At 37.3% G+C, this 26,175-nt stretch overlaps 1 protein-coding gene across 3 annotated transcripts in view; it reads right to left on the bottom strand.

The window, feature by feature from the left end:
• PDCD6IP (programmed cell death 6 interacting protein) overlaps positions 1-26,175 on the bottom strand; it is an 80,974-nt gene that overhangs the window by 42,685 nt on the left and 12,114 nt on the right. For 2 of the 3 annotated variants that reach the window (XM_076006166.1, XM_012769208.3), the window contains exons 2-7: positions 19,078-19,132; positions 16,528-16,597; positions 7,218-7,345; positions 4,947-5,100; positions 3,173-3,273; positions 802-933 (exon numbers count right to left, since the gene is read on the bottom strand). In XM_076006166.1, coding sequence (XP_075862281.1) covers positions 802-933; positions 3,173-3,273; positions 4,947-5,100; positions 7,218-7,345; positions 16,528-16,597; positions 19,078-19,132 — 640 coding nt within the window. The remainder of the gene's footprint in view (positions 1-801; positions 934-3,172; positions 3,274-4,946; positions 5,101-7,217; positions 7,346-16,527; positions 16,598-19,077; positions 19,133-26,175) is intronic. The other variant, XM_012769209.3, reaches the window with a different exon arrangement.

The raw sequence follows: 26,175 nt of genomic DNA, 5'->3' as shown, positions 1-26,175 counted from the left end.
CAATTATATTCAATATAGTACTAGAAGTCCTAGCCAAAGCAATCAGGCAAGAGAAAGAAATAAAGGGGATTCAAATTGGAAAAGAGGAAGTCAAACTATCCCTGTTTGCCAACTACATGATCCTATACCTAAAAACCCTAAAGACTCCTCCAAAAGACTCCTAGAATTGATAAATGAATTTAGTAAAGTCTCAGGGTACAAAATCAATGTACATAAGTCAGAAGCATTTTCTAAATACTAATAACAACCAAGCCAAAAATCAAATCATGAACTTAATGCCATTTACAATAGCTGAAAAAATAATAAAATACCTTGCAGTATACTTAACTAAAAAAGTGAAAGATCTCTAAAAAAAGAACTACAAAGCACCAATGAAAAAAATCGTAGATAACACAAACAAATGGAAAAGCATCCTATGCTCATGGATTGGAAGAATCAATATTATTTAAAAAATCCATACTACACAAAGTAATCCACAGATTCAATGCAACTCCCAAAATACCAACTTCATTTTTCACACAATTAGAAAAAAAATGAGGTATGGAACCAAAAAAAAAAAAAAAGCACAAATAGCCAAAGCAATACTAAGCAAAAACAACAAATCTGGAGGCATTACATTAACCAATTTCAAATTATCCTACAAAGCAAAAGTAACCAAAACAGCATGGTACTGGCATAAAAGTAGTCACGTAGACCAATGGAACAGAATTGAAAACCCAGAAATAAAGATCCGTTGAGAATCTCACTAGGAACAAAAATAGAGATCCAAGTTACTTAAATATTTATCACCAAAAGACTCACCTGTAACCTTGCAATCTCTTCTCCAAATTTCTTCTGCTGTTTTGCCAAGATAGACTGGTGATACTCAGCATTGGCCTGCATGATACAGTGCTTTGCAGCCAAGACAGGGAACACCTCCTGGAAATAAAAATACTGACCAGGGGAGAGTCCAACCAGACAAATCACCACAGACAACATGGGATGCAGGAAGAAAAAGGAAAAGGAGACAGAAATTAGAATCACCCGATTAATGATTTAGAGATAGGTTAGTCATTAGGTGTAAACAGAAAAGACCACATGATTTTACATGGATTGCAGTATATGAATTCAATTTTGTTTTCTTCCAATTAAAATTAAGGTTTTTTTAAACTATTAATTGAATCCAATTTAGGTTTTTATAATTCCCTTTAATTGAGCCATGAAGTCAACATTTTGTTTACAAAGAAGAAAGAAAAGCATGCATTATTAGAAAGAGAAGTAGAATGGACATTCACAGAGGAGTATCAAGCATAGGGCTTTAGAAGTGTTCTTATGAGTCCTTACCCAGCCCTTAGAGTTAACTAAACCAACACTACTCACATATACTAGTGAAATTGCTCTATAGCTGACTGTTTCATCATGTTTAAAAGACAAAAGACAATAAAGTAAGTTCTCACTTTAATTCATATCCTAAGAGAGTTCTAATAAATGTTTTAACCATATAAATATGATTTAGTGTCATATAAACACTAACACTTCAGTATCACATCCTCAAAAAACACATCACAAATGCACTAAATTTATGACTAATGATTTATAGAGTGTCTTTTTGTGCTAATTTGTTTTGAAAATAATACCAGTCTAAATTAATTTTAAAAGATCCAAAACCAGAAAGGCAGTTATATCAGTAGAGGCTCTCCTAAAATGCCAAATCATACTTTGCAACCTCATCGTTAAGGAAGTACAAGATATAAAAAATCCAAGAAATATACTAGACAATTACTGTCTAGACAAAAATATAAGAAAATTTTTTACTACCTTGTACGCTTTCCTGTCTCCAAGTGAATAATTTCCTAGCTTCCTGGATCACTACTTGCAGATATTCCAGTTTTATAACTAGAATATGAAAATACCTTATGAGCTTTATTAGCAAAAAGGGAAAAATAAAACACATCTAAATCTCAAACTGCACTCATGCCAGTTCTCAAGGTAAGGCTGGAGCAAACTGGTACTTAAACAGGAGATTTTCAAGGAATACCAGGAATGCTGCAGAGGTAGCTTCCAAGTCTTTGTAGGTGACATTCTTCTCTCGGTGACAGGACTGAACTAATGGCCCAACGGGATGTAACGGTAGGTACACTGTGCAGCTGAACATGAAGTCTTTCAGATGAAAAAAAGATGAGAGGAAATCCCAAGTCTCTTTTTTAAGAGTAAGACTATTAATACCCAAGAGTCCTGGACAAATTTCTATTAGGCTCTTGGGATATTTTAAATCCTCAGGAATCTTCACATTAATTCCTTATTGCTCATTTTCTAACATGTACTATTGATGCACTTATGTGCATTTTTACTTCACCCCAAAGTTGTCTCCAATTTTGTAACACACAAAGATTTCTGAATCAATAAACTCCTCTACAAAAAATCTTGTAAGAAATATCATATGCTTAGATGAAACTAAATCCTTGAACATTTCTGAAGGAAAGTAGTTGAAACATGTATTTCACTCTAAGTTTTTTTTTTAATCATTCCAAATTTACTTGTTAGTCTAGTCATCGCTTTGCCATTTACAAATGATCATCACTGAACAGTCTTTTCAAGTGCCACTTCAGAAAAGTTTACATTAAAACATAATACTTCCTGTGATATGTGGTTTAAGATGGTTGCTTTTCCTTAGCTGTTCTTTAGCAGCCCAATTTTCTATCCCTGTTGGCAAAATTTAATCCTAAACAAAGTATTGGATGAATTTAAGTTTTCTTTTCCTTTTTCCTTTATGTCTGTTTTTGCGCTTTAAGACTCATCTTTAAGAAAACAGGACAATAATTAAAAGTGTAAATAATCAACATGCTCAAGTATATACATGCTTGTACCAAATCACCAATGATTTAGAACTACATAATGCCTTGATCTGATAAAATTATTGAAAACAGATGGCCAAAGTTTTCCAGAAAGAGTTTAGCTTGGAAAAACAAGTTTAGTAAAGGGTAAAGACAAAAGCATCCCCTAGAAATAAAAAAACTGTTCATGCATCTTAAACTTAGAAAACTGTTTCTACAAATATATACTTCTAATGCCTCTAATAAAATTTCAAATTTCTTTATAATACATAATTTTCAACTTGCTTATTGTACACAAAAATGTCTAAATAATTTCGCATGCAAAATAACCAAGTGTTTATAAAAAAACAATAACTAACCTTGGGGAGAGTATCTTTGTACTGACACTGTTTGAAAGCATCACCAAAATAATCTGCAGCCTGATTAGCTAATTTAGCTATGATGGCATCTTTCATCTTATCTGGAATAAAATATTAAATTGACCATTATAATTAAAATAAATGAGATAATCTGATATGACTCAGTATAAACACTGAGATCACAAGTTTGTATTTTTATCTTTAAAAAGCCCTTATTGATGAAATCAAGTCTTCTGCATAAAACTTAGTTATTCCACAGGCAAATCCAAGAGACAGAAAACAGATTAGAGGTTGCCAGCAGCTAGGGGAAGGTGGGAATGAAGACTGACTGCTAATAGTAGGGGTGATGATAATCTTCTAAAGTAAGACAGTGGTGATGGCTGCAAAACTCTGCAAATATACTAAACACCCTGAATTGAATACTTTAAAATGGTGAATTTTAGTGTATATGAATTCTATCTCAATATAAGCTGTTATTTTAAAAGAAAAAATTATTCTAGTTTGTATCTCTTCCACATAATGACTGCTCTCACGTTTTGTTTTGTTTTGTTTTGTTTTTTTTGAGACAGAGTCTCGCTTTCGATCCTCCTGCCTCAGCCTCCTGAGTAGCTGGGACTACAGGCATGCGCCACCATGCCCGGCTAATTTTTTCTATATATATTAGTTGGCCAATTAATGTCTTTCTATTTACAGTAGAGATGGGGTCTCGCTCTTGCTCAGGCTGGTTTTTTTTTTTTTTTTTAGACAGAGTCTCGCTTGTTGCCCAGGCTAGAGTGAGTGCCCTGGCGTCAGCCTAGCTCACAGCAACCTCAAACTCCTGGGCTCAAGCAATCCTTCTGCCTCAGCCTCCCGAGTAGCTGGAACTACAGGCATGCGCCACCATGCCCGGCTAATTTTACATATATATATTAGTTGGCCAATTAATTTGTTTCTATTTATAGTAGAGACGGGGTCTTGCTCTTGCTCAGGCTGGTTTCGAACTCCTGACCTCGAGCAATCCACCCGCCTCGGCCTCCCAGAGTGCTAGGATTACAGGCATGGGCCACCGCGCCTGGCCTGCTCTCACGTTTTCAATTTCTCTGTACTTACAGCCCATATTCCAATCTCTCATACTAACTTACATACCTTATGAGAATTGTTCTTATTCCCTCATTCATAGGGACTCTTCTGCCTAGATGACCCCTTCTTGTCATTTAGGTCGAGTTAAAACAGGACCTCCTCAAAGAAAGCCTTCTTGACTAATGAATCTATTAATAAAATTGGCATGACTCCTGCTACATCATCCCTATCCCATAGCCATACCACCAGTCACTATCACATAATCAGTCTCAAAATTTTTTCATAGCAATTACTTCTCTCTGAAATTACCCTGGCTACTTAATTCTTGCTTATTATCTCCCCCACACTAAAATGTAAGCTTCTTAAAAACAGGAACCTTGCTTGTCTGCTAACTTTATCTAGAAACTATAACAGTGACTGGCACACAGTAAGTATCCAATAAATATTAGCTGAAAAAATGTTTGACATATTACAAACATATATAAGTACCATTCCAGAATTCAATGTTTAAAGACAATAGCTAACTATATCCTAACTTCAAACACAGCCTACATTCAAGTTCAGAAAAGGTGGGCTGAAAATTTTCAATAATCCTTGTAACAATTTCTAAAAGGAAAGCTCTACATTGAACATGTTATATTCCAGCCACCCTCTTAGTTTAAAAGCCTATCACTTCTTTTCACATGCAACAAAATGGAGGACAAATTTGAGTTACCTCTTGTAGCTTTTAAAAAAAATACTTCTTGGGCCTGTGCCAGCATAATAAGACTGAGGGTCCCAACAGTATCTGGAGATATGTCCACGGTAGGCTCTCGACTTAAGGCAGATAAAACCGTCTCTTTAATATGTAAAAAGGCACCACTAGCAAACTAGAGGGGGGGAAAAAGAATTTCTTTAAGATCTACAGGAACTCAGAGTTTTAATTTTCTACTGCTACACATAAAAATCATTTTAAATGTTAACCCAGTCTAAGTTACTATAGTTAAACTTTTATATTGTTGCAAAACTGATCAAAAATATCTGACCTACAGACAATAGGTATCTTTCCAAAACTCTATAGAGTAACAAGAGATTTAACAAAGATTAAAAGTAAATTACAGGGGAAAACACAATAAATGAGACAAATTGATTAAGATTATTTTTTAGATACATTTCCTCAAAACTAACATGAAAATAGAGGCAGTGATAAAGCATTAAATTCTTTTACTGAAATGCTCTTGCTTTGGTCTCAAACAAATTCATTGTTCAAATAATTAAACATGCTGTACTTAGGGCAAACCCCAAATAGTAAATACACTTAGTCCTCTAAGAAACAGCATTACTATGCATTGCTAACGATTTCTGTTTGGCCTTCAGAACTCCCTAGTGAAATGCTCCCCACTTGATCTTTCATCCCAATTATATTTTGTTGAGTTAATACTAATATAACTTTGCTTTTATGAAACAAATGATACTAAGAAAAAGGAAGAAGTCTGGAATTAAAAGGTATAGATTAGATAAGTAGTCTACATAGAGATAACTCAAAGTTAAATGTATTGAAATGAACATCATGTTTTCTGTAGTCATGAAGTATTGTAAAACTAGAGTATCTGCAAGGAATGACCAGCTGACCCTGTTTAGTAAAGTAAGGGAATCATATACTAGGACAGCAAGGGATCTGAGTCTCTCATTTACAGAAGAGGAACTGGAAGCCTAGAGAGATTAAAGAACTTGCCTAGGGGCACAAAGCTTCTGGGCGGAAAGCAGCACAGACAAGGACCCAGGTCTAATACCACCAGCTCTCTTTCCATGATATCAGGTGACCTGCTGTGAACGCTCAAAGAATGGAATGTTTACTCAATAACTCAGAATGACCTCTGAGATCTCGCATGCCAATTAACTGAGTTACAGTTAACAGAAAAGTAAATAAAATTTTACTGCATTTTCACATTTTAAAATATTTGCCATTTAAGGCCTCAAAAAGAAATAAGATGTGTACATACTGTTTGTCATCTATGCCCATCCAAAATTGCACAGCAAACCACAATTTGGAGCATGTTGTTTGCTTAAAGTATATTTTCCTTTTACTTTCCCAGAAGAGCACCCCTCACCTCTCCCCTGAATTTAAACAATGGGAAACATCAGACTCTACTTCTGAGACAAGCAAATTTCATGCAGACAGTGGAAGAACCACTTGCAATTACATGAAATTCGGAATCAGAACACCTGAAATCCAAAGGGACTGCTTTATTAATACCTCTGACCTTTAGTCTCATCTGTAAAATGGGAATGACATTACATGACACATATCACAAGGTTTATCCTGGAGTCAAATAATGTACATGGAAACACTTTGTAAACTGTAATATAAAATATGAAAACATGATTATATGACATTACTTAACAATGACCACTTACTGTTCTTTTAACTGAAACAAAAAATAAAAGCTGAGTAAATAATAACCAACTGCCACAAAATAACATGCCACATTAGTAAATGATTAGTAACTAAAATATAGGTCTGGCCAACTCACGAACATGACCACATTTAAATATGACCTCCCCACAAGGCTCAAAGTTAAACTTATATTTTCTTGCAAAGAGGTCTTAAATTTTGTGACACCAGTGAAATCTGAGGTGTGTCTTCCTCTAAGAAAATAAAATAATGTACAAGTTTTTATCGTTGATTTAAAAGGGATTTACCATAAATGTCTGAGATTTAATCTCATACATTTAATCATTTGTTCAGCCAACATTTACTGAGCCTCTATTATGTGCCAGGCACTGTGCTAGGTGCTGGGTATACAAAGATGAGGAAAAACAGACCTGGTCTATAGACAGTTTATCTAAGGGCTCCAACATTAAGAATCAATTCATTTAAAGAGTGCATTACTTTTCAAGAAAACACCTGTTGTGTAAAGAAGCATCTATAAACCTAAGTGCAAATTATTTTCCATTGAATCCAAATTAGTGTTGATCATTAGGTATAAACTACTTTTCTGCATACCTGGTAATGCTTAGCAGCGGTTTTCAATCCTTCATCATTATCCAGGTTCTGCTCTGCTGCAATCTGGCTAGCTAAAGCTGCACAATTGAACAACACACAGCTCTTTTCATATCCTAAGCTTGCAAGAGCTGTAAAAAATTGAGAAGGAAAAATTTATCAGATTATTTTTTTCTAAAGAAGATGAATGTTTCCAAAAAAATACTATGATCTCTATCCCAATGGGTCTCACAAAAACAAGTTTCCAGTCCTGTTTTCTCATCTATCATATGCTCCCATATTTCAAGCTGCCCTGTTAGGCATTTATTTGTATAATATTCCCCAACATTTAAAACTCTAAAGATCAAAAAATTACTCTTCCTCTCCTTCCCTTTACTTCCACATTTCTATGTTCAGTTTCAAAATGTAAAATCATTCTCACAACATTTCTCATTTAATTTCTTAAATTCAAATAAATTCTTTCCATTTTTCCACCACCTCTCAAAATTACATCATTTAATCCAGTTCCTCATTACTGCAAACCTAAGTCAATGTAAGCTCTTAGTTAGGCTTCCATGTTTCACTCTCTCATGCCAATATGTTTCTCAGAGGGCTAGCAAATCAGTTTAGCTAAAATGTGACTCTGATCGAGAACCTACACACCTCACATCCATCAGAACATTATGGATGTTACTACAAAAAAAAAAAAAAAAAACAGAAAATAACAAGTGTTGACAACACAGAAAAATTAGGGCCAGGTGCAGTGGCTCATGCCTGTAATCCTAGCATTTGGGAGGCCAAGGCAGGAGGATCACTTGAGGCCAAGAGTTCAAAACCAGCATGGGCAACACAGCAAGATCCAATCTCTACAAAAAAATAAATAAAAAATCAGCCAGGCATAGTGGAATGCACCTATGGTCTTAGCTACTAGGGAGGCTGAGACAGGAGGATCACATGAGCCCAGGAGTTTGAGACTGGAGTGAGCTGTTGTGATCACACCACTACACTCTAGCCTGGGCAACAGAGCAAGACCCTGTCTCAAATTAAGATAAAAAAGAAACTGGAACCCTTGTGCACTGCTAGTGGGAATGTAAAATGGCACAAAACAATATGGCATAAGGTGGATCCTAAAAGATTAAAAATAGAATTATCATATAATCCAACAATTCCACTTTTGGGTATATACTCAAAAGAACTGAAAGTAGTCTCAAAGAGATATATGTGCACCCGTATTCATACAAGCATTATTCATAATAGCCAAAAGGTAAAAGCAACCCAAGGGTCTATCAACTGACAACTTTGACAAAATGGATAAAGAAAACGTGGTATGCACATACAATGGAATATTATTCAATCTAAAACAGGAAGTATAACATGGATGAACCTTGAGGACATTATGCTAAGTGAAATAAGCAAGTCACAAAAAGACAAATACTACATGATTCCACTTATATGAGGTACCTAGAATAGTCAAATTCATAAAATAGAAAGCAGAATGAATGGTGGTTACAGGGACTGGGGGTGAACGGGGTTATACTGTTTAATGAATACAGAGTTTCAGATTTGCAAAATGAAAAAGTTCTGAAGATCTATTTTACAACAATGTGAATACACCTAATACTACTGAACTGTACGCTTAAAAATGGTTAATAAGGCCGGGCACAGTGGCTCATGCCTGTAATCCTAGCACTCTGGGAGGCCGAGGCGGGCAGATTGCTCGAGCTCAGGAGTTCAAAACCAGCCTGAGCAAGAGCGAGACCCCGTCTCTACTATAAATAGAAAGAAATTAATTGGCCAACTAATATATATAGAAAAAATTAGCCGGGCATGGTGGCACCTGCCTGTAGTCCCAGCTACTCGGGAGGCTGAGGCAGGAGGATCGCTTGAGCCCAGGAGTTTGAGGTTTCTGTGAGCTACGCTGACGCCATGGCACTCACTCTAGCCTGGGCAACAAAGCGAGACTCTGTCTCAAAAAAAAAAAAAAAGTGGTTAATAAATTTCATGTCATATGTTTCTTGAAACAATTTTTTTAAAAAAGACAAATACTGTATACTCATATGAAATACCTGGAGTAATTAAATTCTGAGACATAAAGTAGAATGGTGGTTTGCCAGGGGCTGAGAAGAAGGGAAGAATGGCAAATTACCATTTAATGGGTAGTTTCAGTTTTGTAAATGAAAAAGAATTCCAGAGATGATGGTGGCAATGTTTGTACAATAATGTGAATGTACTCAAAATCACTGAAGTGTATACTTAAAAATGGTTAAGATGGTATATTACAGATATTTTATCAGAATTAAAAATAAGTTTAAAAAAAAGAACCTACGATAGTTCCCCATTACTCATAGAATTCAATCACAGTGGAATTTAACGTGTCAGGCATTGATCACCAGGCAAAGTAAGGCTCCTTACAAAAACACTGAACAAACCATCTAGGAGAACCAGAACAAGACTACAGCTGCGTGTCTGTGCTACAGAGTAGTGCCATGAAGTAAAGCCTTCCTTCTTACGGCATTGTAGGAGCCTCCCTTGGAATAATGACCAGTTTTCAACTTGCTTCCAAACCAGTTCTAGCCTTCTCATTCTAAAATGAAGCAGACAAAAACACCAGCTTCTCTGACCTACTTTCTTAAATAAATATTAATACATGGAAAATCTAGAATAACCAGGATCTGAAGAAAGCTTGTAGCAAAATAAAGGAAGATCAAGATGAACTGAAAAACTAAGACCAAAGTAAACAAAGACAATTCCAGTAATAAAAGATAATATTCCAGACATCATAATCAGCATTCTTAAAGAGATTCAAAGGTGGTACATCCATAAAACAAAAACAGGATATTAATTTTCAAAAATTAGTGAATAAGAAAAAGCTCCTGGAAATTAAAAACTTGATTACCAAAATTTTTTCAAAAGAAGTGTTAGAAAATAATATCTAAGCAGCCTCCCAAATAATAGAACATAAAATGAAAGAAAATGAAAAATATAAGAATTATGAGTGAAAACTCAGAACAACATCCAATAAAGTATTCCAAAGAGAGAAGAGAAAAGAGACAATAAAATTGTCAAAGAAATAGAAGAAAATTTTCCAGCACTAAAGGGAGATATGAGGGTTCAAACTAAAAGAGCCAACAATAAATGCCCTACACAAAGAATAAAAAGAAATCTGATTAGGTCTTTTGAGATTTCTAAACACAAAGAATACAGAAAGATTGTAAAAATCTTCCCAAGAGAAAAGAAATAGGTCACTTACAAAAGAACAAAAACCAGACTTCATCAGTAACACTGGATACTAAAAGGCATGGGAACAATGTCTTCAAGTTCTGAAGAAATATAATTTTAATTAATTTAGCCAGGCATGGTGGCTCACACCTGTAATCCCAGCATTCTGGGAGGCTGAGGCAGGAGGATCACTTGAAGCCAGAAACTCAAGACCCCATCTCTACAAAAAATTTAAAAAATTAATGAGGCGATGCCCACAGCACCTCAACTCACCCAGTGCCAAAAAAAAAAAAAAATTAATGAGGCGATGTTGAGGAAATATGATTGAGGAATTAATGAGATGTGGCTCATAAGATCATTATTTTATTGTATTGTCCAATATTGCTATATTAAAGACAGAAACAGGAGTTTGCAGTGTTTTGCCCTAAAGGAATATGAGCTCACATATCAAGGGCTGCCTCGCCTTGGGAGGGCTCTCAAAGCGTTCCAGGAGGCTTCTAGGTTATCTCAGGTCTGTGAGCCTCCCAATTCTTGAAAGACAAGACAGGTATATATCTAGCTCACAGGATGGGAGACAGAGACAATGAGTGCCCTAGGCAAGAGATGCACCCCCTTGTGGTTATGAACAATTTGTTTTGTAAGATGGGCTTCCCGCTCTCTCCTGACTGTCTGCCTTAAGTCCACACTAACTAGATCAAAGAAATATAGAGCCACTATACCTCGTTATTCCTCTGTTAATTAATAGCTATCTCTTAGAACTTAGAAGTTAGTTCTTGAAAGACTTTATAACTGTTTGTTCACCTAGATAGATCAGAATTTGTTAGAAGCCCTTAGAAAGGACTTTTGACCCTAACCGCATTGCCTGTTATGTAAATCTGTTACCCTGGCAACTAATAATTGATATCTGTGACTATAAAAACCTATGTGAATCTAACCTTGCTGCTGCACTACTGAGGGAGGGTAGTGTAGACTCCTGAGTACTCCCGCTTTATTAATTTCTTTATATAAACCTATAAAACTTTACCTTCATCTCTGTGTATTCTTTTATTTTCTCTACTTCCTATTAATTTCTTATCCTCTGTAGCAACAACTACCCAAGGGACCTGATTTATGCGGGGAGAAGTAGCTGATCTCCTCGTGGCCTCCCCCACATTGCCCCCACCCCCACCCCCACCCCAGGAAGGCATGGTGGCACATGCCTCTAGTCCTAGCTACTCAGGAAGCTGAAGCAGGAGGATCACCAGAGCCCAGGAGTTTTGAGTTTACGGTGAGCTATGATTATGCCACTGCACGCACTCCAGCCTGGGCAACAGAATGAGACCCTGTTTCTAAAAAAAAAACAAAAACAAATTAGCAATGTGCAATGATGTGCATCTGCAGTCCCAGCTTCTTGGGAAACTGAGACAGGAAGATCACTTGAGCCTTGGAGTTCAAGGCTGCAGTAAGCTATGATCATGCCACTGCACTCTAGAGCCTGAGTGACAGAGCAAGAATCTGTCTCAAAAAAATAAAAAATAAAAGAGTTTTTCTGTTCGACACAGAATCACTTGGCCTTCACTGTGGAAAACAGACTATCATAGGGAATCAACAGACTAGTGGAAGCAGGAGACCAGACAGGTAACTGCTGCAGTAAGATGCTAAGAGGTGATGGTAGCTCAGACCAGAATGGCAGCAGTGGAGGTGCTAGGGAATAATGGAATTTTGAATATACTTTAAAGGAAAATCTAATAGGGTTTGTTGATGAATTAATTAGATATAGGGAATGAAGGGAGACAGAGTCAGGGATGACTCCAAAGTTTTTACCTAAGCACCTTGGTGCCACAATTTCAAACCAAATTTGTGTTAGAACACAAAACAGACATTTTCAGAAAAAAGAGATTCAGAAAGCAGACGTTTTCTCAAAAAGTTACTTAAGAATATATTCCAGCAAAAGAGGAAGACATAATATCCAAAAAACAATGGCTTTAACCTGAGGGAGCAATGACCATCAAGGATAATAGCTCTCCAGCAGCGTTAGTGGGCGAGCAGTCCAGAGTCAAGCAAGAAAACACAAGAGGCCATAAAGGGAGTCTCTGGGGAAAAGGCAAACTCTAGAGAAATAGATAAGAAAATCTTGAGAATATGATAAAAGCACAGAATGTGTCTGGTACTGGAGCAAATTAAAACCCTCTAAACACACACACACACACACAAAGCAGTAAAAAAAAAGTCATGGACTAAATATGAAGCAACTGGACCATTATATGACAAAAAGCTTCAAGAGGAATGAAATATATTCCAAGCAATAGATAAAAGTAAACTTTTTTTTTTTTTTTTAAACAGAGCCTCACTCTGTTGCCAGGGCTGCAGTGTCATGGCTACAGTGCTGTGGCATCAGCCTAGCTCACAGCAATCTCAAACTCTTGGGCTCAAGCGATCCTCCTGCCTCAGCCTCCCAGGTAGCTGGGACTACAGGAACATGCCACTGTGCTTGGCTAATTTCTTTCTATTTATAGTAGAGACGGGGTCTCCCTCGTGCTCGGGCTGGTCTCGAACTCCTAGGGTCAAGCAATCCTCCCGCCTCGGCCTTCCAGAGTGCTAGGATTATAGGCATGAGCCAACGCACCCGGCCAAAGGAAACTTTTTATACACCAGGTACATATCTCAGTCTACTACACTGCCATAAGTGTTATTATCCCAGGCTGTAGTCTGTCATTTTATTTTGATAATTTTTCATGTATGAGACTTCCTGAGGATTGTTTTTGTTCTTATAACTAAATCTTATCTTTATTATTCATTTATTTATTCTGTAACATCCATTTTTTTTTTTTTGAGACAGAGTCTCACTCTGTTGCCGGGGCTAGAGTGCCACAGCGTCAGCCTAGCTCACAGCAACCTCAGACTCCTGGGCTCAAGCGATGCTTCTGCCTCAGCCTCTCGAGTAGCTGAGACTACAGGCATGGGCCACCATGCTCAGCTAATTTTTCTATATATTTTTAGTTGGCCAATTAATTTCTTTCTATTTTTAGTAGAGATGGGGTCTCACTCTTGCTCAGGCTGGTTTCAAACTCCTGACCTTGAGTGATCCGCCCGCCTCGGCCTCCCAGAGTGCTAGGATTACAGGCATGAGCTACAGCACCTGGCCCACATCCACTCTTAAACCAGGAATTTTTCAATTCTCCTTTCTTCAAAGATCACTTCTTAAATATTTAACTCTATTCTTTTTTCTTACATGATCTCTTCTTTTCCATAGGTTTTTCAAAATGAAAATAACCTGATTATAAATAAAAATAGCTTTCTAAAATTCAAACAATTGTTAAAAAAAGAAAAGCAAAAAAAACTACAAACAAAAATAAATTAAAAACCACTCAATATCCCACCTCTTAGAGTTAATTACTGTTAATTTTTTGGTATCTTCACAAATAACTACATATATATTCACATACTTTTCACAAATTGAATACTATACCATACTTGAGTTACCTGGAATGTACAACTCCAGACAGAAGGAATTGCACTGGGTTCTATATGAGGGGTATCCAGGGAGCCCAACTCAGGGACTTTAGAGTTGTACAGTACAGCAACTCTGAACTATAACAGGCCTTTCAATCAATATTCCACTGATAATAGCTTTATGTGTCAACAAATACACATCTGCATTATTAGTATTCTAAAATTACATAATTTTTATCTAATCCTTTAACTAAGAAATTAGTGAAAGACATTTAATTCTCAATTTTTGCTACTAAAATGCCTTGATTAACCACCTCCTGCTTTATTTATGCTCTCAATTATTTTTGCTTTCCACCTCTTCCTGGAACTTGATTCATCACTCAACCTATCTCACTCCAGTATCTCCTAGTTCTCCTGCCATCTGCTCCTTATTCTCACCCTACCAATTTTCTTAAGTCATAACAGCTTAAGTTGTAAGTCATAACTAAAAATCCCTTCCTTCACCTTGCCTTCCTCTTAGAATAGTGCTCCCTTTGTCCTCAAATACTTACTGCAAATTTTCTGAAATGACCAATCCACATTTGCTGTTTCCATTTCCTCACCTCCCATCCACCCCTCAACTTGATGCAATCTGGCTTCTTCAGCAATGCCCCTAGTGAAACTTTTATCACTTCCAAATCCAGTGACTTCTCCAACCTTATATGACTTGACTTCTGCCACAATAACTCTTGTCAATGATGTTACAACCTGCATGATCATCAGAGTCACCTGGGGGTATTTTCAAAGATACTAACTCTACTGCCCTATCCTGAAATTTCCTCCTATCACATCTGGCATTCTGTATCTTCATCTTTAGAGATAAATCAGTATCATTAACATTTTTCCCCAGGTAATTCTAATATGTAGCCAGTTCTAATATGTAACCTTTGAAATCTGGCATTCACTTCCTTGTCTCTATTTTTCCCTGGTTCCTGTAAGATCTGAAAGCTTTTTTTCAACCTCATTCCCAGAACCTCTTCCTCTGTTTCCCCTGAATATTATATTTCCTAGCTCCAGCTTTCACACTTTCTCAGTCTATTATCTTCCAGAATAGATAAATTTATTATTACTTAATGATAACTATTCCCAAATCTGTATTTCTTCCTTTTCCGTGCTTTAATCCATTATTTTCAAACGCCAGAGAAATTTCTACCTAGATGTAATACAGAAAAGTCCAACGCAACCTATCTATTGAAAGGAATAAACATCTCCAACAGGTCAAACCAAGTTATAAAATCTCCAAATCAACCCTCAATTCCTCTACTCTTTCCTCAGACTGACTGACGGTCAGCAAATCCAGTCAATTTCGCCTCTAAAATGTCTCTCAAATCCGCCTTTTCTCCTCTGACCCACGTATACTACCTTGTATCTAACCTTATTCTCTCACCAGTCTCCTAACTGGTCTGTTTCTCTCTGGTCCCTGAAGTTAGGCTTCCTGGATTCATATCCCAGCTTCATTAAATCCTAACCATATGACCTTAGAAAATCACTTCATCTTTCTAAGCCAGTTTGCTCAACCAGTAATAATAACATCTTTCCTCATTAAGCTACTGGGGAATTCAGTAAGATAATATTATGTAAAGTCCCTTCCACAGTGCCTGGATAGAAAGAAACACTCAATAAACATTAACTATTAATATATGAGGGAAAGAGTACAAATCCAGGAGTGTAATATTCACAACTCTTCACAATCTACTTTCCAATATCATCACCCTCAATAATCCCCAACTGGACCTATGATTTCAAGCCATAAGTATTATAATATATACTATATAAAATTATATAGTATTTCCATATCCTCACCTACACATAAGTACACATTTTATATATATACACCTTATATAAGAGATATAGAAGATATATAATATATGTAGATATATCATATGTACTATATAATATATATCTATATCTCTTATCAAGTATATAAAATATTTTTTGTATACCTTAATATTATACAAGATATACTATAATATATATTGCATAAGGCATACCTAGATGTGCCTTATCTATAAGGCATATATAATATTACATATTATGTTATATTACATTATTATTCATTGCTGCTAATACTTATTAAGCACTGTTCTAAGGACTTTACATGTATTCACTCATTTAATACACTTAAAATCCCAATGAGATAAATAGTATTAACCCTACTTCACAGATGAGAAAATTAAGTGCAGAGAGGTTATCTTTCTCAGGCTAGTAGATCAAAAAGCCTTTGCCCTTCTGACCTTCGGTTATGACGTTGTACCTATATCATTTTCTACGTGGAAAAAACAAATTCATCCTTCAAGGCCTACCTCAAACATTGCTTGCTTAAACAAATAGAATTAACTTCTTCCTCATTTATGCTCATGAGTTCATTCACAGGCTGATATAGTACTATATTATATTTTAGAATGATCAACTGTTTTCCTAACCAGACTAAATACAACTATCTTACTCATTTTTATGACTAGGACAGTGCCTGGCAAGGTATAGGCTCTCTATAAATATTTCGAAATTGCATTAAAAGTTGAAGTTAAAAAGAAAATGAGATGTAAAATATTTTAGTATTTACAAAGGGTCATTAGGAGAGAAACTTAAAAACCAAAAACAATGCAAAATAATTTAGACCAAGTTTCCTATCACTTTTACATACCCAATTTCACAGATCCTCCAAAAAGCGAACCTTTATCGAAAGCATCCTTCCAGGTAAATGTCAAGCAGATCTGGAAAGAATGAGAGAAAAATAGAAAATTACATTACCTTCCTGGAGCTCATTAAATATTAAGTCTCATTTGAAGAAAAATCCACAATGAGGAAAAGGACAAAAGCTCAACTTACCTAAAACATTATCTCATCTAACAAACTCATTTTTCTTCTCCGAGATCATAACTTTTTTTTAAGAAGTAAAATACTGGTGCTGGTATATTTAAATGGTCATTCTGCCTCAGTAATCATAAACATTATCTTATTCATCATCACAAACACAAAATGGCTTTGCCAGAACAAGTTAATAAAATGCTTATAAAATAAGCCAAGAGAAGCAAAGGCAATAAATAAAGTAAGTACTACAGATTTTCTAGAAGATTAAAAACAACTATTCCATGATGACAGAAGTAGGAGAATGTTTACTTCAGGGAGACAGGATGAGATAATATTTTATTTATTGATCTGGGTGGTGGTTATACATGCAAATTCACTTTTGGAAGATTCAAGCTATACACATGATTTCTTCACTCTTCCCTATTATACTATACATGAGTAAAAATTTAACTTTATAAAAACACTGTATCTCTGCTTCTAAAATAAATATACCACATATGAAGGTTAAAAAGAACTTAGCCTCATTTAAATTATTTATTGCAGTCCAACATAAAAATTTTTAATGCTGGAATAGGAAAATTTTCAAACATACACAAAACTAAAGAGAATAAAAAGAATGACTTCTACATACCCATTAGCAGCTTTAGTCTTTTGTCCTTCTTTTTTTTTTTTGAGACAGAGTCTCACTTTGTTGTCCAGGCTAGAGTGAGTGCCGTGGCGTCAGCCTAGCTCACAGCAACCTCAAACTCCTGGGCTCAAGCGATCCTCCTGCCTCAGCCTCCCGAGTAGCTGGGACTACAGGCATGCGCCACCATGCCCGGCTAATTTTTTATATATATATCAGTTGGCCAATTAATTTCTTTCTATTTATAGTAGAGACGGGGTCTCGCTCTTGCTCAGGCTGGTATTGAACTCCTGACCTTGAGCAATCCGCCCGCCTCGGCCTCCCAAGAGCTAGGATTACAGGCGTGAGCCACAGCGCCCGGCCCTTTTGTCCTTCTTGATTCCTTTACCCCTCAACTTCCTCTGCCCCCACACACCTAGCCATTCACACATACTTTTTTCCCTGGTATTTTTTTTTTTGAGACAAGAGTCTCACTCTGTCACATGGGCTAGTATGCCATGGCGTCAGCCTAGCTCACAGCAACCTGAAACTCCTGTGCTCAAGCAATCCTCTTGCCTCAGCCTCTCAAGTAGCAGGGACTACAGGTGTGCAGGTGGGACTAGTAGTTGTGCACCACCACACCTGGCTAATTTTTACTATTTTTAGTAGAGACAGGGTCTCACTCTTGCTCGGCTGGTCTCAAACTCCTGACCTCAAGCAATCCTCTCACCTTGGCCTCCCAGAGTGCTAGGATTACAGGCATGAGCCACTGCGCCCGGCTTCCTGGTATATTTTAAACCAAATACCAACATATAATTATTTGACCTATAAAAACTTTAGTACAAGAATGTTTAAAGTACTTTAATTATAATATTTTTTAATTTAAAAGTATCATACAATTTCAAAACTTTTATCAAGTCTCCAAAATGAAACTATAAGATATTATCAGCATTTTCAACATCTAGCCTTTAACAGAAAATAAAAATGACATTCTTATAGTGTAACATCCAATCATAACAGCATTTGCAACTTTTAAATGCAAATGTAATTTGTGCCAATAATTTTTAAAGCACAAAAACTAACACTGATATTTCCTGAATTATGCAGTTTCCTTAATTTTGTTTTTGTAACAGTCAAGGGGAAGGATACAGCAGATTAATCAGTCAAAAGATCCTACAGATATAAAGTGCAGTCCAAAAAAAAATGCAGTCCAATGCCCTATGAGCCCCACAAGTCTGAAGAATGACATGAACAGAATTCCAGGAGACTGTTTCTCCTTCAGAAGGACATAGATGCTATGAGACTGACTTCAAAGCTTCTAACTTATATAAAACTATTTCAAAAAACCTAAAGGCAGTGAAGAAGTATAACTTATTTTAATAAAATGATACCGTTAGTGGAAGAAAATGGGTGACTTACCAGTACCTTATAACTTTAAAACAAAATTAATGTCCTAGCACTCTGGGAGGCCAAGGCCGGCAGATTGCTCGAGGTCAGGAATTCAAAACCAGCCTGAGCAAGAATGAGACCCCATTTCTACTATAAATAGAAAGAAATTAATTGGCCAACTAATATATAATATATATACAAAAAATTAGCTGGGCATGGTGGTGCAGCCTGTAGTCCCAGCTACTTGGGAGGCTAAGGCAGGAGGATTGCTTGAGCCCAGGAATTTGAGGTTGCTGTAAGCTAGGCTGACGCCATGGCACTCACTCTAGCCTGGGCAACAAAGTGAGACTCTGTCTCAAAAAAAAAAAAAAAAAAAAATTAATGACTTACCTGATTTTCAGAAAATGGGAATTTGGGTTCAATGGAACAAATCTGATCATAATATCTAAAAAACAAAGCAAAATTAATAATTATCAGTACTAAATATCATATGCATTTATGTTTTTTTCCAGCATATTATGGGGGGTACAAATGTTAAGGTTACGTATATGGCCCTTGCCCCTCCGCCCCCCTCAAGTCAGAGCTTCAAGCATATCCATCCCACAGCTGGTGCACATCACACTCATTATGTATATATATACCTATCCCCTTCCCTCCCACCTGCCCCACACCCAATAGATGTTATTCCTATATGTCCACTTAAGTGTTGATCACTTAATATCAATTTGCTGGTGAGTACATGTGGTGCTTATTTTTCCATTCTTGGGATATTTCACTTACTAGAATGGGTTCCAGCTCTAACCAGAAGAATACAAGAAGTGCTATATCACCATTGTTTCTTATAGCTGAACATTACTCCATGGCATACATATACCACATTTTATTAATCCACTCATGTACTGATGAGCACTTCGGTTGTTTCCACATCTTTGCAATTGTGAACTGTGCTGCTATAAACATTCGAGTGCAGGTGTCTTTTTCATAGAGTGAGATTTTTGTTCTTTTGGGTAATATGCATTTATATTAATATAACTAATTTAAGAGTATATAAAAATTATTAATGCTTACTTTGAGTGGCCCACAAATCAAATTCAATCAGCTATTTTAAAGTTAATAAACATAGTCCTTTAATGTATAAACCAAGAGCTAAAATATATGCAATGAAAAAACTATGACCAGCTGGGCATGGTAGTGCACACCTATAGTCCCTGCTACACGAAAGGCTGAGGTGGGAGGACTCCTTGAGCCCAGGACTTCAAGACCAGCCTGGGCAACACAGCAAAACCCCATCTCTAAAATGAATAATAAGTAAAATAAAGTAAGTAAAAGTAAAAATTAGGCCGGGCGCAGTGGCTCACACCTGTAATCCCAAGCACTCTGGGAGGCCAAGGTGGGAAGATCACTTGAGGCTAGGAATTCAAGACCAGCCTGAGCACAAGCAAGACCCTATCTCTACAAAAAACAGATTAATTAGCCAGGCATTGTGGTGTGTACTTGTAGTTCCAACCACTCGGGAGTCTGAGGCAGGAAGATCACCTGAGTCCAGGAGTTTGAGGTTGAGGTGAGCTATGATGACACCACTGCACTCTAGCCCAGGCAACAGAGCCAGATCCTGTCTCTAAAAAATAAATAAATAAAACTATGAATAAAAACTCACACCCACAACCATAGAAAAATATTTATGAACTATTACTGGCTAAAAATATACCAACATTTGCTCAGGAAACCAATGTATTTCTTAAAATACTATTTCTTATTAAGACAGCTATATTTATATTGGTTAGACAAATTAATATCTCTGGTAAACTGATTAAAAACAGGTTTGCCAAGTTTCGAATGTTTTAGGTATGTCCTCTTCTATCCATCTCCACCACTGCCAAACAACTCATCAAAGCTACCACTCTTTCATATGGACTAATCAAATCTTAAAGGTTCCTAGCCAATCTCCCTGTCTCCTTTCTCATTCTGTCCAATCTATTCTCCACACAGCAGCCAGAATGATGACTAAACATAAAACAAGACACTTCGCCCTTATCAGGGTGAGCTTTCAACTAAAAAGGCTGGTGGGAAAGGGAGGGGAAAAGGGTCAGGGCAGAGCTTTCTAACTAGCCTCTCACCTTTCCTCCTTTCCTCTTTCCCTTATACCACCCACCCCTTCACTGGGACTATCTTTGCAATGGTTAGTTCTGGGAGCAAGTTTTCAGGGAGAGGAGGAGAACATGTCTGAGACTTTTCTGTCTCAGCTGTCATGAGCTTTTGGCTGGCATGGCTATGAGTTTGGTTACAAACAGGAAGAACAGGGCAATTAAGTAAATAAATACATTGAGGATAATGGGAGCCAAGTTTCTCACAATCAAACAAAGGAATTACAAATACAGGAAGACAGAAGGCTAGAATAAACCTTGCAATTTTGGACTGGAACTCAAGGTATCAGTGTATGATGCCAAGGCCTAGAAACAGTAACAGCTCATAGTAGCAATAAGCATACCTAGTGCCCAAATAATGTTCTGCATTAAAAGGACCCAGTACTCCTTAGAGAAATATCTGACTTCAGGCATAAGACTGAGAAAATTCAAGATTCAAGCCTCAAACATCTTGCAAAGTTAAGGAATTACTCAAAAAATGATGAGGACATATCAAAAGAACACAGGAAATAGCTTTAATGGGCTCCCAGTAGGAAGTATAAAACCAATTTGTTAAATAAGTAACAATAACAAATCATAACCCATTGAGAAAAATGAGAACACCATTCTGAAGTAAATAAAACAAATAACTAATTGAGAAAGCTCTACCTTACTGTACTGTACTGTGAATGGAGTTCAAAAAGTCATAATTTGATACTTTTCAGAGTATAATATCTGATTCTGGTAAGATTCATCAATGGATGTTAAAATAATGAAAGTTTGGTGAGAAACAGGATATTACATAGTCTCAAAATATCTCCCCACAAAATAGTTAACTAATCACTACAGCATACTTACTAACTATAAGGTCAAGAAACCTGGCAAACACCATCTTAACCAAGTGATAAAAATGAACATTACCACTAACTGGACAAATCAACATTTTGCTTTTTCTGATATGCACTAAAAGGAACACAACATCACTTCACTGGTACTGCTATACAAAAACTCATAAACCACAAGAAAATATGAGATGAACCCTTATTGAAAGACATTCTACAAAGTAACTAGCCTATAATTGTCAAAATGCCAAGGTCATGAAAGATGAGAAAACTAAGAAATTGTTCCAGATTGAAGGAGATTAAAGAGACATAACTAAATGAAATGCATGATCCTAGATTACTTCTGAGCCTGTAAATAACATTACTGTAGAAATCCACAAAATTTGACTTAATTCTATGTATTAAATGATAATAATAAATCAATTTCCAAAGTTGTAGTACTGTGGTTTTCAAAGTTGTACTGTGGTTATATAGGACAATATCCTGTACTTAGGAAATAAACTTCGAAGTATTAAGTAGTGAAACCCTTTAATGGATTCCCATTATACTTAAAATTATATCCAAAAATTCTGATAAGGTCTTGCATTATCTGGCCATCATCCAACTCTCCAGCCTCATCTCAGGATATTCACTATACATTCTAGTCACTAAATTATATGCTCTCCTAGCTCAGGGTCTTCATTTTTTCTTTCCCTCTCTACCTGGAAAACGTTCCCATCCCCATTTTCCACTTGTATATAGGTTGACATGTCATCAAAGAAACTTCTCCTCAGTCATTCATTCAACAAATATATATTAAGAGCTTACTATCCACCAGACACAGTTTTAGGACATAAAGGAATTCAGCAGTAAACATAAACATTTAAAAATTTGTGCCCTTCTCAAGCTGTTAGAGAGGAAGACAAACAAAATAAAGAAGTAAAAATATGGTATGATACTGTGGTCCTCAACCCCCAGGCCCAGGCCACGGAATGGTACCGGTCATGGTCTGTTAGGAACCAGACCACACAGTAGGAGATAAGCAGTGGGTGAGTGAGTGAAGCTTCATGTACATTCACAGCAGCTCCCCATGGCTTACATCACCGCCTGAGCTCCACCTTCTGTCAACTCAGCAGTAACATTAGATTCTCATCGGAGTGCGAACCCCACTGTAAACTGCAGACAGGAGGATCTAGGTTGTGCACTCCGTCAGAGAATCTAATGCCTGATGATCTGAGGTGGAGCTGAGGCGGTGATGCCAATACTAGGGAGCAGCTACAAATACAGATTATCATTAGCAGAGAGGTTTGACTGCACAATAAATGTAATGCACTCGAATCATCTCAAAACCATCCCCACCACCCCTCATCCGTGGAAGAATCGTCTTCTATGAAACCAGTACCTGGTGCCAAAAAAGTCGGGGACTGCTGGTATAATAGATAAATGACATCTATGACATCATAGAGAAGTGCCATGGAAAATAAAGAGGTAAAGGGAATAAAGAGCATATCAGGGGTGAGGTGATAAGGCTCTGGTTTTAAATAACATGGCCATTTGACTACATGAAAATTTGTTTTAAAAATGTTAAAACAGCATGAATAGAGAAAACACGAAAAAGGTGATAAAGTGAGCCATGCAGATACCTGAGAAAAAAGCATTACCAGTCTAGGGAATGCAAGTGTCAACACCCTGGGACGAGTGAACCTAAGAATATATGGCATGGTAAGGAGGCCAATATGGACATAGAGTGAGTGAGCAAAGGAGAAAATAGTGGGAGATGAAGTCAAAGAAGTAATGATTCCTTGAGTATTACTATAAGACTTTTGGCTTTTACTATACATTGTGACAGCATGAACCATCAGAAGGGTTGGACAAAAGAATAATATGATCTAAGTTATTTTCATCAATTCATCATGGCTGCTATGTAGAAAACCAACTGCAAGTGTGCAAGGGCAGAGGTAGAGAGATCAGTTAGGAAGCTACTGCAATAATCCAGTCAAGAGATGATGCTAGCATGGAGCAACATGGTTCATTGGTGGCAGAAGTGATAAAAGTCAATCTAACCCCCTTTTTTTTCAAGGCAGAGTCTCACTCTGTTGCCCCAGCTAGCCTGCCATGGCGTCAACCTAGCTCACAGCAACCTCAAACTCCTAGGCTCAAGCAATCCTTCTGCCTCAGCCTCCTGAGTAGTTGGGACTACAGGCATGTGCCACCATGCCCAGATAATTTTTTCTATGTATTTTTAGTTGGCCAATTAATTTCTTGCTATGTTTAGTAGAGATGGGGTCTCGCTCTTGCTCAGGCTGGTTTCAAACTCCTGACCTTAAACGGTCCACCAGCCTCGGCCTCCCGGAGTGCCAGGATTACAGGCGTGAGCCACAACGCCCAGCCAATCTAACCCCTTTTTAGTTTCCTCTTTATTTATAATTTTAGGTCCCTGAACATTTGCTTCATAGGCTTTATCATATGCCATTTGTTTGTAGGATGATGTTTAATGTCCTTCTTTCAAAGGATTCTAAATTCCATGAGAGGAGAAACTGGGTTTATTTGCTGTTTTGTTGCTACCCCCAAGCAAATGCATCAGTAAAATTCAAAGTTTTCAAAAAAGCAGACTTTTTTCCTATCTCTAAAAAGTAAAACCTAGGATTCTGTTTTGAGAATAAATAGCAGCTATCCAAGACCATCCCCATAAGGAGGTTTTCGTAAAGCAAGTGCCAAGGGCCTCAGGCAACAGTGTGCCCCCAAAAGTGTGCCTGGCACAGCAAGGAGGCCAATATGGCTATAGAACAGGTATTGGCAAACTTTTTCTGAAAAGCAATATTCTAGGCTCTGCTGGGAAAAAGGCAAAATCAAGTATTTAATAAGTATGCAAGTACTTAATATAACTACAGAGAAAACTCTTGCCGTCTTGTATCGTTTTTGCCTGGGTTGGGCCATCCCAAACAGTAAGCACATAGGTGTACAACTCTCCAAGTGCCACCGGCTAGAGACACATGCCTAAGGAAAAGTGCTTGTCTGATGGAGAGGAGCCACTGGGAGAGGGAAGAAGTAGCCAACACAGTCAGTTTCACTCTCTGCCCCATTGAGACCATAACTCCAGCACACCCTTCTCTCCTCCAGGAGAGCCTAGTCATTTCAGTTGGGCACCTGGCACAGCTGGCTGGAAGGGAGGTAATCTGCTGAGTAACCAATTCCCAGACTGAGATTCCAGCATTTGGTGGCAATCCATTACCAGCAAGTACCCAAAGTGTAGGTGGCACCAGAGCAAGCCTGGGAAGCAGTGAAGCATAGCTGCCAGGGAGGCAGGAACTGTAAGCAAAGGAAAAATGGAGGAGAGGGAAATGCCCCAACTAGGTCTCCAATGCTCACAATGCTAACCCACTGGAACAGGGCTCACAAGCCATACAAAAACAGGCAGTTAGGCAGGCCTTAAGTTGCTGTCTGCTGCTATAAAGCAAGCAAGGAAGGAAGTAGTAGGAAATAGAGTGACTTGCTCTGCAAATGAATCAGGAAAAGAAGAATGGCTAAACAGAATGTACTAATTTTTTTTTTTTTTAAAAAAACAGAGTCTCACTTTGTCGCCCAGGCTAGAGTGAGTGCCATGGCATCAGCCTAGCTCACAGCAACCTCAAACTCCTGGGCTCAAGCAATCCTGCTGCCTCAGCCTCCTAAGTAGCTGGGACTACAGGCATGTGCCACCATGCCTGGCTAATTTTTTCTATGTGTATTAGTTGTTCAATTAATTTCTTTGTATTTATGGCAGAGACAGGGTCTCGCTTTTGCTCAGGCTGGTTTCAAACGCCTGACCTCAAGCAACCGCCCACCTCGGCCTCCCAGAGTGCTAGGATTACAGGCGTCAGCCACTGCGCCCAGCCAAATTTTTTATACCCATTCTCTTCACTCCAAAGTTTTTGAAGTCAACTCACAAAACCTGAGTTGTATAGGGAAACAGCACATTTACATCCTATATTTAAATGATTAGAAGCTATATGATGGAATCCTCAAAGAAAAATGGCTATTTTAAGACAGGTTATGGAAACTAAAATAAAAGCATAACAGGAGGGCAGTCACTGAATATCAACAATGTCTGACCAGGGTGTAGCAAACCCCAACAAAACAAGAGATATCAATTAATGCTTTACAAAAGAAAGCAGTTATTGCTAACTGCAGTTACCAAAGGCAAAAAGCAAAATGCTTTTCCTAAAGACCCAAATACAATGAGCAACTCTTCCAATATAATTCCACAGTATATTACCCCTCATAGTTCAGAGCATAGATCTCAAGTATCAAAGCTCTCTAGAGAACTCAGAAACAAGAGAATCTGCTGCACCCTTCTCTTTATCATTTAAATTAAGGCTTTACTATATCAGCAGACTCTAGCCTAGACTGTATCTCTAAGATCCAGACCTAGGCTGCAAGTTTTCCACAGGTAGGAAAATGGAAAGCCAGTATTCTAAGCCAGAGTCAGCAAAAAAAAAAAAAAAAGTGCATTGTGGGAAACAATGATATAAAGGAACAATATCTTTAAAGATTCTATTTTAGAA

Source organism: Microcebus murinus, chromosome 1, assembly GCF_040939455.1.
Source record: "Microcebus murinus isolate Inina chromosome 1, M.murinus_Inina_mat1.0, whole genome shotgun sequence".
In the NCBI taxonomy this organism is placed as follows: Eukaryota; Metazoa; Chordata; class Mammalia; order Primates; family Cheirogaleidae; genus Microcebus; species Microcebus murinus.
The sequence above is the reverse complement of the archived record's forward strand: the minus strand, read 5'-3'. Positions and strand labels throughout refer to the sequence as shown.